A 16,210-nucleotide genomic window follows, 5' to 3' on the forward strand; every position below is an offset into this window, starting at 1 on the left:
TAAAATTGACCAATCAACAGCTTAGTCCACATTTCAAATCGAAATGATGTCCCAGTTTCTAAAGTCCACTCCGATTGGCTGGTGCACACAGGGTCGCATACAATTTGCGTGTTAGGATATATCAGATGTTCGACTGTGGCTCTGCACACGTGAATTCCGATCCCCACGTGAGTACACGAATTCCGACCAGTACTAGTGACTTCCAACTAGTACTGGAGCACAGTAACAAATCAGTATTATGCCTGTGCCCCAACATAAAAAAAAACACCTGCAATGTTAGCAGAAGGTGACTCAAAAAATTTACCTTAAAAAAAAAATCAGTATTATGCCTCTGCCCCTACATAAGAAAAACACCTGCAATATTAGCGGTTTGAATTTAAGACAAACGGTTAATAGAAAAGGTTAAAAGTAAGTTACATGCCAGAAACATCTTGCTCATTGCAACAAATTTGTCGGGTGCCCGGCAGAAGGGCATATGAGCGTTCTGACAGAGCAAATAGATTTCAAGGAAATTGCATTGAAAGGTTCCAAAAATATTTAAATTTCATTAAACTAGGGGCAGTTTTTTTGCATATGACCTTTGGCTGGGAACGTTTTGGCGATTGCGCGCTATTGCATAGGGGCATATGTACATATGCCCTTCTGCCGGGCACACGACGAATTGTAAATGGAATTGCAATAAAGATACTGTATGCTGGTGATACTATACAATCTTGTATTTGAGTGCAGTGGATGACTCGCAAATGGACTCCACTGCAGCAATGTTGTGAACAAATTCAGTCAAGATCATTTGATATTATGCCAAAAAAAAAATAAGTCGGTCTCTGGTCAGCGCGCGCGTCGATTTTAATCATGCGCGTCGATCTTTTTTTTTTCCAAAATGTTCCGCGGTAGCTCCAACAGCACCCTGTATTTCCGCACCTCCTCAACTTTTTTTTACCAAAGAGCACTAAGGAATGGGAAATTGCACCAAGGCAAATGATCGAAAGCACCAAGGCAAATTATGGAGGACACCAATGTACTTGAGGACACCACAAAAGCAAAATAGTACCCCACCTTCTCTGTGCAACCCAAGCTTGAAGAAAAAAGAAAAAAGCCGCGTGGCCGCGTCAATTCCGGAACTTTGGTCTGACCAGAGACTGAATTTTTTTTTTTGGGCCTTATAGATCATACTTTGTTGTTGTACCTGTGGTAGTGTAAAGAAAATCTAACTTTAATTATAAGCTCAAGGCATCCTAAGATTCTTCTAACAGTTTTTTGTAAACAAAAAAAAAGTGATCTGTTTGCATTGCAATAAAAGTTTTGCAAAATTAAATTCTAGACCATGGATTCAGGTGTAGATCAAGTTTAAAGTATTCTGCCGGAACCCAGCACTGCCCAGATGTATGTTTTTGTAGGTGTTTTTCCGTTTCTTTTCCTCAAGATAGTATTATTTAGTAAGTTTACAATTATCACAAAAAGTTTTTCAACACTAGATTAAAAACTGCTTCTTCGGTCATTGGATGTATTTGGTACATATATTGTATAGATAAAGGGTATTCACGCTTCGACCCGGTGTTATATGAAATTTGGACTCCTATGAAATCTGGTCCCTTTTACCTGATCAGTGTGGACACTCAGCCTCACATGCATCGGTGAGTTCTCATTGTTCTGTTCTCTGAACAGGCTGAACCACATGATGCAGTCAATGAGTCTGCAGTTCACAGGAGTCCAAATTCAGGTCGGTTTTGGCCCGACACTATTTCCAGTCAAAATAGCACTGAGCAACTTTGCCAGAAAAGTGTCATTTTGACATAAAAGTGTCATTTTGACATAAAAGTGTCATTTTGACATGACAAGTGTCATTTGACATGACGAGTTTCATTTTGTCATGACAATTGTCATTTTGACATGACAAGTGTAATTTTGACACCAAAAGTGTCATGTTGACATGAACAGTTGTCATTTTGACCCAGGAGAGTGTCAATTAAAATCTGACCCAGATTCAGAGTCGAATCTGACCCTAATACGAGTGTACAGTAGATCAGATGGGGGTATCGTCTCACGCACAGGGTATTCAGAATGTCTTGATATGTGTACATTTCTTGCTTGAACAGTTTATGTAAAAAAAAATCTTCTGAAGTACTGACATATTTTTGGACACTTTTAATGCTTATTTTATTGAATTACTTCTGTAGTTTTAGAAACTACGTGCTTTGTGTATTTATTGTACATTAAATGTACGGATAGACTAGTCATTTGTTTCTCATGTAACATTGCTATTTATGGTATATGGGTATGATATTAAAGGCGTTAACAAGTGTTGTAACGAAATAATCGTACATGTATGTGCTCTTTCCTGTGAAGAGGGCCAGCCTTTACTGCGGAAAATGTCGCATGTAGCAGTAGGGCGTTATAAAAAGACCACTTCATGTATTTATAAGGACCATTCTTAGTGTATGTTTAATGTTTTTTTCGTCTGTTTTTGAAACCCATGAATTGTTGGTACAAATGAACCTTCTATGTTAGGAAATATTCAGGAAAGAATGTTGCAACCTGGCGCCACTTTTTTCATTATAATATTATCTCAACGAAGGTCAGTCAGTGCCAACATGTTGAAAAGACATGAATCTTGGGACTGACTGAGAATCACTGCCATGTTTGTTAAAAGATACTTTGAAAATGCACTCGACTCTCCATGGACTTTGTGCACAACCAGTTAAGACGTGGCGTCTGGATACTACATTCTTTCCCAATTGTCACTGAAGAAGATGTGATGTATCGGTTTCTTTGGTGAAGATCGTCCAGCAAAAAAAACAAAAAAAACAATGAAATCATTTTGATTTATGTGTCCTTCATTTACTTTGCGCATAGGGCCTATTAATGCAAATTGTTTAAACTATAATAGGGAGGCAAAGTTCACTAAAGTTGTGTGTATATGCATTTATAATAAACATCTTTGTGTTGTAACATTAATTCTCTGGAGTAGACTCATTGCTTTCTCGTTTTGTTTTCCCCCACTCTGGCTGATTTGTATTTAAATTTGGGCGATTCACAATGCAGTGCGCCACCAAGAGTTTTCCACGGAGAGTTCATTTTTCACAGTGCATTGTGGGAGATGGTCGACAAATTCGCAGCGCGGGACATTTGGAATCGTTAGTTCTTCCGGTCAGTGGTTTCGTAAGCGTATGATTCGAGGCTCTGTTTCTTTTCTTGCTATCAATATGGTGTTTTTGGTAAGGCGGCAGAACGCTATGCCCCAATCTATGACATATTAGCTCAAGTTGTCAACCGACACTCATTCAAATTGGCCGTGTTTTGTCGACCATAAACTTGAAAAATGGACTCTCCGTGGCAAACTCTTGGTGGCGCACTGCATTGTGAATCGCCCGAATTACAGAAAAAAAATAGGCAGGTGTTGCTGACTTAGTTAACTCATATCACGCGGCAGCCTAGCTAATCTTCCCCTTCGCTCACTGACTCGCACTCAGAAACTGTCTCTTGTGAATTAGACTGGCTACCTATCTCATTGGCAGGCACTTGTTCTGGGTTCAGATTTGCGAAGCTTACCTATTCAGGTAGTACGCCCTACAACAGAGTCCATAAAAAAAAAAGTTCGTTATAATGGTCGTTCGTCATAGTGATTGAGCATTATACCGGTAGTAGAATTTAATATTTCAGGAGCCAAAGGAGATAATTCGTTATAGCCGGATGTTCGTTATAGCCAAATGGTCGTTATAGTGGTGTTCGTAATAGCGGCATTAATGTGATGTGCGGGCATCCGTGACAACGTGTACATGTATTATAGAATCTGGCTATGCTAGTTTCAGTGTAAAACGGACTCTGTGAGTGTCACAACGCACATGTCTGTCTGTGCGTGTTTTTTGTTGTTGGTTTTTTTTTTGGGGGGGTGTGGGAAAATAGTCTTACTCTCAATTACTTGTGATTCGTTATGCACGTGCTGTAGTGATTTTATACAGATTTTTAAACCTCTATATTATCGATTTTATACGCTCACAGTTAATCTGAGGGAATATGTACATGTAACAAAGATTCCAAACCAATGTGTATACCACTATGAAAGCAAGTTAAAACTTCAATTCAAACTCAATTTCTCCAAATCTTTTTTTTTTTTAAAGGCTGTTTGGTAGGAATGCTACTGGTTTAGGTAAAATAAAAAAAGTAGTACCATTGTCGCCTACCTACCTGACTGGTGGCCTTTTCAAAATCCAGGATTCGTTTTGACTTATGCTTCAGGGGATTTCAGGCCCCCAGCCTCAGGGTGTCAGGCTAAGTTTAGTGCATGTTGTGCTTCTGGAATTGTAATCGCTTAATAGAGAGGCTAAAGTTAGAATCGTTCATTTGGTTTGCTTCCTAGTAGCACGCAATGGTGCAGTGGTTACGGTCGAGTAATGTTTGACTCATGTACGATGGTCCCTGTCAGGAACATAGTGTCTGTGCCCTTGGGTACGATACTTAACCACTCTCTCCACCCAGGAGTATAAATGGGTACCTGTGAGGGTGGAGTACAGATCGAATGTGCGCTGATATCGGCTGCCGCGTGGCTATCGAGAGGGGCCAACATCATCGCCATCCTGAAGCTTATAACAAACGAAAGGACCAGGCAAAGAGCTACAATTTGTTTGCTATGTTTTCAGTTCAAACTGGTGGAAAAAAAACCATGATGCATGGAAGAACATACCCCCATCGTAGACAGCCACCTACCCGAAGAGCAAGCTGGTTTCAGAAGTGGTAGCTCCATGCACTTTCGACCAATCTACATTGCCCACACAATACATTAAAGACTCTTTTCAAGATGGCCACATACTCATTCACTCACTCTACCGCATAGACATATGGGGTGCGTCGCGCTGATCTCCTGTGTCTGCGGTTTGTAGCCTGGTTCCAGAGCCTATCAACCTTGATGGGCGCTAACAGTTGCTGCAAAAAATTGCCACAAGCTGCTGCAGTATTTGTTAATCTCAGTGCTGCATTTGACACTTATACCATAAGGACCTTGCCTAATTCATCTTGGAAACTCATTTCAACCGCAGCTCCGGCGTGACGGACAGGTCAGCCGACTTCGAAGACTGAGACATGGCCTCCCTCATGGCTCATCAGTGCTTGCACCACTGCTGTTTAATGTCTACATCTATGATCTCCCAGTCTTGAAGTCAAGCAAGTATGGTTACACAGACGACCTTGCATTTCTCTCTGGAAGGTCATATGATATACTGTATATCTGTATTATTTTCGTTGTATCTATGTATTCAGTTTTGTATTTCTTTTTAAGTGTTGTATATTATAGATTATGTCTAAGTTGTATATACTAGTGCAGTGCCCGTCTAAAATGTGCATGTTCGGGAAACGCAAATTGCTTTGCCGCTGGTATGGTATAGGTTGCATCATTGCAGAGTTTTGGAGAACTGCTCGTGCAAACAACGCACGCGATTCAATGGTGTTGGTTACACAGGTTGAACGCACACTTACGTCAACATTTTTGCCAAGTTTGAAGTTCGACCTCCTACAATGGTCGCTCAGTCGACGGCAAAAATAATGTGCCCGTGTACATACGAAAACATGGTACGCAGTGCTATTCACCCATTGATCCATTAGTATTCACCCATTCTGGACAATGTATCGCCCTGCAATGCACGTGCGCGTGCCCGTCCTTTTTGCATTGTTTGCGTCATATTGAGCACGCGCGCTTTAGCTAAAACATGACGTAAACAATTGAAAAGAACGGCAGTGCGTGCGGGTGTTATGTGTCTAAGCTATATACTGCCACGTTTGTCTCAGAAAATACTTTTTAAAGCTTTTTCGAGAACCGCTGGTCCAAACAACTTCAAACTTTGCACTGCACATTCTGTTGTCCCGAAAAATATACCCGCCGATTTTCAACTTCATACGGTGCCCGGTTCTGGAGATAATCGACGGACAGACAGACAGACAGAGATTCCTTGAATTATAGTAACTAGTGCAGGGCCAGTCGAAAATGTGCGTGTTCTTAAGGGGCAGTTGAGAAATGCAGCTCGTGCAAACAACGCACATTATTCAATGGTGTGAACGCACACTCGCAAGTTAAACTCACAAAATGTCGTCACCCCCCCCCCGGCACATACAGTGCAGTGATGGTTGCTCAGTTGAGTACAAAATGCATGTGCCCGTGCATGCCACTCACGTATATGTACGTACGAAGACATGGTGTGCAGTGCTATCGCCCTACAATGTGCCCGTCATTTTTGCAGGGCCCGTCAAAAAAAAAGCACCTGTTCGTTAGGGGCAATTTCAAAATGCTCATATCATGCAAACAACGCACACGATTCAATTGTGTTGTTTTCACAGGTTAAACTCACACTCATAGGTTGAGCGCACTTTGTGCATGTCGCCAGGCCATCCCCGGCACTGATATTCACCAATACGCCCGTGCAGATTGTAGAAATCATGTTTGTGTGGTATACATGCCTGGTGGTATATATTGTGGCATTTGATGTTAAGTATTGTACAGAAGTATACGCAAAAAGAAGCAACATAAACTGGGACAAATTCTGGTATAATACTCGTAATATTCAAGGCCTCTGTTTTGTAATGGTATCATTTTAAATATTCATCAACATACGGTCTCATAAATCTTATGCATTTTATACCTTATTATTACCATACTTCGATAAATTTGCTGGTTGCAGTTGATCCCCTGTTGGCAAGAAATCGCCACTCATGTAATGCATACTCATGTTGATTCTCTCCGGTATAAATGAATAATGAAACTTTCGATCGGAATTTTCTAATGTTTCTCTTGTTACCTGAGACAAATTCTAAAGTTCATGAAGGGATGCAGGATCTGCGTTTTGTTTTGTTTTTGTCCATTTCGGTTCGAGATAGGCAAGTGTCGAACCCCTGACCATCTGATTGCGAGACACAATCCCTAACTAGTCAGCTGGCATATGGTAGGAATCGTGACCAACTGGCCAAAAGCACCAAACTTGGCAGATGGCTTCTTAGCCTTAGATAATATATAAAGAAGGAGTGAAACCTAACATTTTTGGGAAGGGTGCCGAATTTGCATAAATCGTAAATGCCTGCCGTGTAATATATTCGTTCCCGTATTTGGGTGTATATAATTATGTATATTTGTTGGTAAAGCATATTTTGGGAATTCTACTGACATATCTCTACTTGAATAATATGTTCTGAATAATATAAGTGACTGGATAATTATTTGCCTTTTCCCAGGTATCATCAAGTAGTCTTGCAAAACCTCAGCATTGATGAGCTTCAAATTCAGCAAGTTGCTTACTGACCAGTCGGTCACCAACTTGTTAAAAATTGGATCCAAGTCATCTGACTAAACCACTATAGGCAACATATGCCATTTCAATTGTTTTATCAATTGATTTCTTCTGTTTTATCAATTTATAAAAAAAAAATACTCCTTGCTTTTAATTACATGGAATTCGCTAATTACATTTCGGTCACCATTGTTGCCTGTTGACTTGTACATCTTCTATTTTAACCCGGCGTACTGAAAATAATCACATCTTGATCTGCACATGCGCCGTTGGAATGCTGAGCTATGGCCTATGCCTGTTTCGTGTCTGTCTTGTAAAAAGTGTTAATCTTTGTCTGATGAACACAAGACTACAGATTAAAGTGTCCATGACATTATTTTTTCTTAGGAACACATTTTGTGCAACTTTCTACTCCTCTTAAATGTATCAAACTATTTGATATCCCTTTTTGTTTAAGTTTTATTCGAAAGTGCACTTCTTTAAACATTTACAAATCGTCCATGCTTTTCCGGACAACTGAGGGCGCTGTTGCTGTGATGTCATTTCAGGAAGACACTGTTCAGTTTGGTTTTCTGTTTAAATGTGAATCGTAACGTCTGCTCATTGACAACATTTTGTGAGAAAGGTTTACTCATTGGCTAACTGGCATGTACTGACACAAAAACGAATCACCAAGAAAATAAAATGTGCAACTGTCACAGCAAAGTATCCAAATTTCTGTTACCTTTTTTGGTGCTGAAATATAGGAGGTTTCTGCCTGAAACGACGTCACACCTTTGTTCATGAATATGACAATTCGCATGAGCATAAAAACAAAAAAAAATAACCACCGAAATACCCTTAAAAATGGGGAAACGAAAATTTAAAATAAGGTTAAATTGGACACAAAGATGCATTGTCAAGGATTGCATTAAAAATAAAATTACATTGCATGGGCCCTTTAAATATCTGAAACCTAAACTATAATTGGAACATGTTATATCGTTGTGGATTTTGATTGCCTCTTCCATCCAGGTTTATATTAAAAAACAAAAATGCTTACAAAAGTCTTGCACAGCAAATAATCATTCAATTATAAATACAGTTGGAACCAGATGTTGTAATGAGTTGCCCCAATTATGCCATTTATAATTACAATGCAAATTATAATGTTCGAAGCCCCTCTAAAATGCAAAGATGGGATTATACCGTCCGGATTGAAGTAGAGTACATATTAAATACACTTCTCCTTTAGGCCAAAAAAAAAAGTCTCCGGTTTCTGGTATGGAGCTTGCCCAAAAAGTGGTGCGGCGACGCGGCTTTTTTTTTTTTTTAACCTGATTTTTTTGCTTCAAATGTCGGCTGATGACTGCAAATGGTGCCCGACTAAACTTAGTGCAAATATATGGGAGTCCAGAGAGGCCACATAAAGATTATTCTCGACCATAACCCAATCTAAAAACACGTTAAAATTGTGCAGCAGCAGGATTCCAGTCAAACCAGTGAGTTTGGCGGTTTGGAGACATCATCTTTCATTGAAAAAAAAAAACTTTTTCATTTTGCCGACGCGCATGGCTACGGCGACGCGCGCGCATACCAGAAACCGGAGACTTTTTTGTTTTGGCCTTAGGTGGTTATACGTGTAGTTGGTTTGGCCCTTCGACCATCAGTCTGACATATCTTTCGGAGTCGTCGTGACTGTTGACATCATGTTGAAGTACGCACTTCTGCTAGTGTTGGGCCTCCTTGTTAATGAAGCCCAGTGCAACTTTGCCGTCGGAAATATTGCCGAATCCAAGAATTTGGTAAGATTCTATAATCAATCTGATTGTAAGCATGCTAATTATTCGACCTAACTTCAACAGTAGGCCGTCTGTAAGCAGAAACTGTCATCGGGCATTGTGAAATAGGCCTACTTGAGTAACAACTGCTGAAACCTCCAAATTATGATTCCGTGATGAAGTAGGCTTATGCAAGGTGTCTTAAAAATACATCGCAAAAGTTGAAACATATGTGGAGAGTATAGTTCATTAGCTTTTCAAAAACCAAAAATTATTTTAATCGGGTACATATTTATGTACAGTTGTACTTTTTAGTGCGTGAGAACGAAAGTGATAACGACGCGAAGATTTACCTACCTACATCCGATGGATTCTACATTTACTCGGGCTTGCTTGAATACTGTTCTTATAAACCGTCATTTTAGATTTTTTTTTGTAAATGAGAATTTGTCATTACAAGTTTATTACAAAAAGTGTGTGACCCAAAAGACATTTTAGTCTCCTATTTAAGTTGCAGTTTTTACCCAATGACCGACACAAATTTAGTTCATAAAGTTTCATCTTTGTACGAGTGCTCCGAGTTCCACTAGTCCACATGTATTTAAGACGTCGTGTGATTTTTCAGTTTTCATACATTAAGATGCTAGTAACAATTTTACAAAGGCCATTTTCCGAGGGTGATTTTCTGAAGCAATCAATGTACCACAATAATTTTAAAAACTCCCAACTTTTACACGCTAATTTCAAATCTGACACCACGTAACATCAACACTGATGGGTTAGGTACACTTACTACATGTACCTGTCTCGAGTGTTCGAATAATGTTGTTCGAGTGACGTAATTTACTAAACTTTGATTGGTCAATGCATGCTGGTACACAAAATAATACATCACCCGACCTAAAGCATATCGTCAGTGACACCATGAAGTAAGTAACACCCAAGTGGACTTGAGTTCGCGCTACGCGCGCGTATTTAACAGAACCGAGAGATTTCGTTTTCACGAAGTAACACTCATGTACACTGTGCGCTGAATCTGTCAATTTCGTTTTCACGAAGTAATACTCATTTATATTACACCAGTTAGGCCAAAAAAAAATAAGTCGGTCTCTGGTCAGCGCGCGCGTCGATTTTAATCATGCGCGTCGATCTTTTTTTTTTCCAAAATGTTCCGCGGTAGCTCCAACAGCGCCCTCTATTTCCGCACCTCCTCAATTTTTTTTTACCAAAGAGCACCAAGGAATGGGACATTGCACCAAGGCAAATGATCGAAAGCACCAAGGCAAATTATGGAGGACACCAATGTATATGAGGACACCAAAAAAGCAAAATAGTACCCACCTTGTCTGTACAATCCAAGCTTGAAGAAAAAAAAAAAAAAAAAAAAACCGCGTTGCCGCGTCAATTCCGGAACTTTGGTCTGACCAGAGACCGAATATTTTTTTTTTTTTGGCCTGAGAAAGCTTTTCATGAAAAAAAAAATCTGTAATCATACAAAGAATACGGATTCATTACAATCCTGTCAAACGTTAGGGTTTTTATCCAAACAGTATTTCCGTTACAGTGTTGTAACTTTGTAAAAACGAAAATCGTTAGCGCCAGAGTGTCTGATGTGCATGCGCGCGCACACTTGAGTGTTACTTCGTGAAGCCAACATTTGTCATTAAGTGGTTTCACGAAGTAGCACTGAATTGGACTTGTGTGTTACGTCGTGGTGTCGCTGACGATATACTGTCAAAAAATATCCAATAAATATAAGACTATAAATTGATTTATTTTGTTTTGTTTTATTGCTTGCAGGGGTTCTCAGCTGTGAATGTGTCTTGCGGTGATCACTCTTGCGTAGCATGTTTTGTCACCAGTTTCTTCAAATTGCCTGTTGCCTGTGAGTGCATGCTCAAACTTAAAATTAAAGAAGAAAAAAGGAACATAAATAGAGCTAAAATTCTAGATAAACATAGAATATTTTTGTTAGTAGGGCTGCAGGAAAGCAGGTTTATACCGACCGAGTCTATACAGGGTGGTCCCAAAAACAGTTTACACTTTTTCAGAGGCAGATTTCTCAAAATTGAAGAGGCATGTAAGAATAAATTATCGTTTAGGATATTCCTAAACTACAAGATCTTGAAATGCTTGATAAAGATTGATTTACGCCGGACCTCAAAATTGTTTGCAAATCTGGGCAGGATACAAAATGTACAATACAATTCAATTCAATTTAATTCAATTCAATTCAATAATCAATGTCAATTGACTATATCAACTGTTAATTCCAAATGATGTCGTTTGTTATGTAAAACAACATAATGATATAGTAGGCCTATAGTATAAACGTTATATGGTATACTCGTTATATGGTATACTTTCAATTATTTGCAACACGCGTACAATAGCGCATTTCTTAGTCCCTTACGTTATTCAGTGATGAGCCTAGTTGCTAGTTTGTTTGTTGACGAACCTGTTCTGTTCGTTATTTTGTTTTGCAGATACCTTCGAATATTCACTTAACCCGTACAGGGTCGAATTCACCGCGGATGGCGGGGACTACTTTTGGAGGTTTGATTTCACGCAAGGTAAACAAAAATTGCAATATGTAATTAGCTGCGTTGTTTATGTCTTTAATACTGAAAGGGACATTACGGCCTGAAATCCCCGAAAATTGTATGTTTCAGATTATTTACACATATTCTAAATGCTAATTTAAAGTTCTGGTTGAGAGTCACTAACCTAACGGCTAACCGTTCTCGAGAAAAGACAACAATTTTCTGTTGCTTAAGCAGCGGACATTTTGTGACATAACGCACACGTATTTCCAAGTGCACACAACACCAATACATATAAACTGTTGTTTCTCGCACGTCCGCACAATACACCAGTGCACTGGTAGAACCTGCGGCAGGATTCACGACAAGCTCGACTCTTGAGAGTCGAAATGTGGATCCACGAAATTCGTTCTTGCAAGAGTTACACAAAACGCCTGGTTTTTAGATGACGGTTGTGTCGACATGATCCTATTTTTAACATACTTCTTCCAATTAACACAATTTTGTTTAAAACGCGTGTTGTAGCCAATGATGCGCGTTCCAGGACTTACTGTGCCTTTCATAATGGATGTGTGTTAAACTAAGAGCCAAAGCGTGAAGGGGGAAATTGGAGTAAAACAAAATCGGGGAAAAATTGACATTATTTTGAGGCAAACCTCGATCCGCCCCTAGATTAAGTTTAATAAAATGTTAATAAGTTGAGTCACACAACAGTTGTTTTTGTTCCAGTTAATTAAGATTGATTCTAACTCCCGCCGCCCCCCGCCTTAAAAGATATAGGGATCGGTAGCTAGCTAGCATTGAAAGCTATTGATTGGATCACCTCTGCGCGTGCTCAGCATGATTGTTTATTTTTGAAACGATATTCACAGCTTTTTCGCATGGATGAACACATGATTATCAAAATATCGATACCACAACCAGTAGGCAAAATCGCCAGTGTCTCCACGAAGGAAACTCATATTATCCATATTGATAATTGCCAGAGACACTTTCGAATTCAGCGAAAATCGAAGCTCATCACCACAGAAATTGCACATTATAGTAGCCGGTTGCCATTTTGAAATAGGCTGGTTCCGTGCAAACATTATCGTTGTGATTTCAAATTCAGGGGGCGGGAATCAGACCTGTGCAAGTCCTGCATATAATTTGAATACATTAGGAAAAGAGCCTCCTAAAACATTCATTATACACTGCTCGCTACCTGTCCTTACATTTGAGTCCTAAGGACAATGGAGGGGGACGGGGACCAGTAGGCCTACTGTTAATCTTATCGGCGCCATGTTATCGTTCTGCAGGAGATCCAAGCCAGTCGTTCCGCCACTGCGCAGAGATCCTGACTCGAATAGGCAGTTATGACGGTGACCCAAATGGCGTTGCAGTCGACTGGAGAGGCGACCTGTGCTTCGACAACGACATGTCGGGCATCACCGTGCCCCCAGACTGCCCCAATCCGCTCCTCGTGGTCACCACAGAGGGTCACTTGCAAGACGAACGCGTGCGCGGCCTGCAGGCGCTCTTCTGCAAGCCCGCTTAAAAAAAAAAGGACAACATTAGGCCCTTTGTGGCAGTAGACTGGTATCATTATACGCTAGTTGAACCCGTGACCGCAAAACTATATTAAAGAGACCAGTTTTCATAGAAGTCCAAATTTCATATGACACCAGTATATCAATGTCTTATGGGCTTCCGTTAACTAAAAAAACCCCATGTATTAGCGCACTCGACATTCACTTGCTGAACTTTTCTCCTGTGATGGTAAGATGGTGGCCGCTAATCTTTTTTCCACAATATTGCGAAGGAAGCGAAATGCATTGTGGGTAGCGTAGCACCGTGTGCACGCGATTTTTGACCCTGGTCACCTGAAAATCTGTCCAATGAGAGTTAAAAAAAAAAAAAAAAAAAAAACACCTTTGTTAGTATGTTGGGAACGAGCAAAAGTGGATACAAGAAATTAAATTGGTAATAACTTAGCAGGATCGACATCAGGCCAACTAATGCAAAACTGAAGGGTTTCCTTGTTTCTGCCCGAAAATTTACTAGAGATTCTTTACAATTAACACCATTTACACGGGATAGTACCAGTGTTTGCGAATATCTCATGGGGAAAACAAGAATGTATGGCAAGGATTTGACAACGGACTAGAAATTGTAAATAAGAATGGTGGCGGGATAATTTTAACAGCAAGAAAATAATGTTTGGCATTATCGTTATACATTGTATATGTTTCGGGATCTGGGCCAAGAAAAGCCATGCGCATCAACTTTGACTCCTTTACATTTTGATAATAACCATAACACATGAAGCACTGCTTAACAGTACATGTTATGGTACAGTTTTTTTTCCATTGTTTTAAAATGTAATAGTTCAAACAAAAATACGAATTGTTATTATAAAGGTGTCATTGAGAGTCCCTTGAATTCACTTGTTAAATTGGCAAACGGCGTACAGGGCAACACATTGCCAGGTGTTGCTGTACTCTCCATCGTTCCCAGTTAAGCTTTCAACGGGAGATATTTCGAATGTGTACATGCAATAAAACAACACCGGTACCGCTCTTCAAAAGATTGAAGATCTCTGAATGTGTGCCGCTAAGAACAACGCCTTAAACCAACGGCTAATAAAGCCTCTGTATTGATGACGTCACACTTTGTTTACCCGTGTGCTTTCCTATTGGTACTTGGTTGGTTCTTCTCCTGTAGGACTTCCACAAGGGAGTATAACTCGGAGGCCAGAAACACCGGGCAAACCCCTTCTCTGAGCGATTAGTGTTACTGGGTTCTTTTACGTGCATTGCATAACACACGGGACCTCCGGCTTTACGTCCCATCCGAAGGACGAAGCAATAATGGTTAAGTGCCTTGCTTAAGGGCACAAGTGTTCGGGCCCGGGCTCGAACCCACGCCACTGTTTTCCTCTAAAACACCAGAGCATGAGTCCGGTGCTCTTCCTATGTGAGCATTGTAGGGACGACAGTTTCGTAGGCCCCATAGAAAAGCGCACACGTAAATAAGTGTGACGTCATCAATATAGAGGCCTATTAAAACACAGAAACAGGAGTGGCACAATAGGCTTGCCCCTGGGCGCAGGCACCATAACTACACAGGTTGGACTCGAACCCACAATCTGCAGAAATACTCAACTTCGCAACTTCAACGCATCACTTAACGTTGTCAGATTAATGGTCTATAAGAGCGAAATCACGAGGGGAAAACCCATCAATCTCAATTTTCTATTGAAAAAAAAATATATAGAGTCAATAATATTTAAAGCGCATTAGTCCTCGGCTGTGCAAGCAGTGCAATGCATAAAGTTTTTTGTATCCACTTGCACATATGTATATATTTTTAGGCGCCATACAGATCTAGGCCAGTGTTCACAATACGCCATGTCAATCCAGTTGCCATTATCTCCAGGATCACAAGTTGTTATATGTGGGCACAGTACAAACTCTAGTCTTAATCAGGGCAGGATGCAGGTGTTTTTATTTGCAGCACACATCGTCAATGATGATAATTATTCAGCTGGTTCGATGTTTATTCATTAGAAAATAACAATGACGTCACACCATTGCTATCAATCAGTCACGCATGACACATTAAAGCATTTCAAAGAATGGCTTTCATCGAGCTGCCACAGTGGCCTAGTGGATAGTGGAATGAACAATGGATCGCAAGATCTGTGGTTCGAGCCCTTGCACATTTTTATCAAGTGTTTTTGTTGATTGGGATAAGTTTAATTGCAGGGAAAACACTAAGAGAATCTAAGTGTTAAAGAAGGATAAATATTCATGTTGGGGTGCGTAGTGTGAATGGTTAAAATACGATGAATGCTGCATGCAGAATAAAAATACGCGGGCGGGATTAGATGTAGATGTACATGTACATGTACATGTACGTACATCACTGGGAGCTCCTAGCTGATGTTACTTCCATTTTAGCGTCCAGAGAAGCTGATCGCAGAGGGCGCTATCGACACGATCCACGCACTCACTCAAGATAATATACATTGTTGGCCACAATGTGAAATCTAGCCTTGATTCAAGGAGGAATTTGTAATAAGCCGACATGTGCATGTAACCGTGGAACTACATGAACTCGTCTGGTGCACATTAGTGTCCAGGAAAGCTATTCACAGAGGGCGCTATCAACACGGTCCATGCACTCACTCAAGATAAACACATTGTTGGCCCGACCTTAATTGCACAAGGGGTGTGCATAAGGTCACTAATGAAGCCATAAACAAGTCCCGCCTTGAACTAAGTCAACGATGAACCGTGGGGTTCTGCAATAAGGAACACACCCTTCTCCCTAAAAGAAACAAGTTTGTTTTTTACATAATAATAACCAACTTATAATTTATTTGTTGTTCAAACGAGAATGCGTTTTTTTTCTCGAACACATTGTGCTGACGTTTGTTTCCAGTAATTCACAATAGACTTCAAGGCAAGGCTACGTACGTCTGCGTTGCGACGAAGCCTTATTGCGCACGATAAGCAAATTATGCAACTGGAGCCCAGTATGACGTCGCAGACAGATTTTGAGTTAGACACATTTTTATAGAACTAATGAGGGAAAGTAGGGGACTCTTCCAAATGCATTATTTTACATACACTCCTCCTTGTTGTTTTCGAACTAC

General features: G+C 40.2%; 1 protein-coding gene across 1 annotated transcript; it reads left to right on the forward strand.

Annotated features, from left to right (window-relative positions):
* The first annotated feature begins 8,903 nt into the window (after positions 1-8,903).
* On the forward strand, positions 8,904-14,218 carry LOC119735625. Its single transcript, XM_038209409.1, has 4 exons — positions 8,904-9,052; positions 10,829-10,913; positions 11,515-11,601; positions 12,870-14,218. Exons 1-4 carry the CDS (start codon positions 8,957-8,959, stop codon positions 13,106-13,108), a joined length of 507 nt encoding a protein of 168 aa, XP_038065337.1. The 5' UTR covers positions 8,904-8,956; the 3' UTR covers positions 13,109-14,218.
* The last annotated feature ends 1,992 nt before the right edge of the window (positions 14,219-16,210 follow it).

This window comes from Patiria miniata, unplaced genomic scaffold (assembly GCF_015706575.1).
Source record: "Patiria miniata isolate m_02_andy unplaced genomic scaffold, ASM1570657v1 HiC_scaffold_29, whole genome shotgun sequence".
Classification (NCBI taxonomy): Eukaryota; Metazoa; Echinodermata; class Asteroidea; order Valvatida; family Asterinidae; genus Patiria; species Patiria miniata.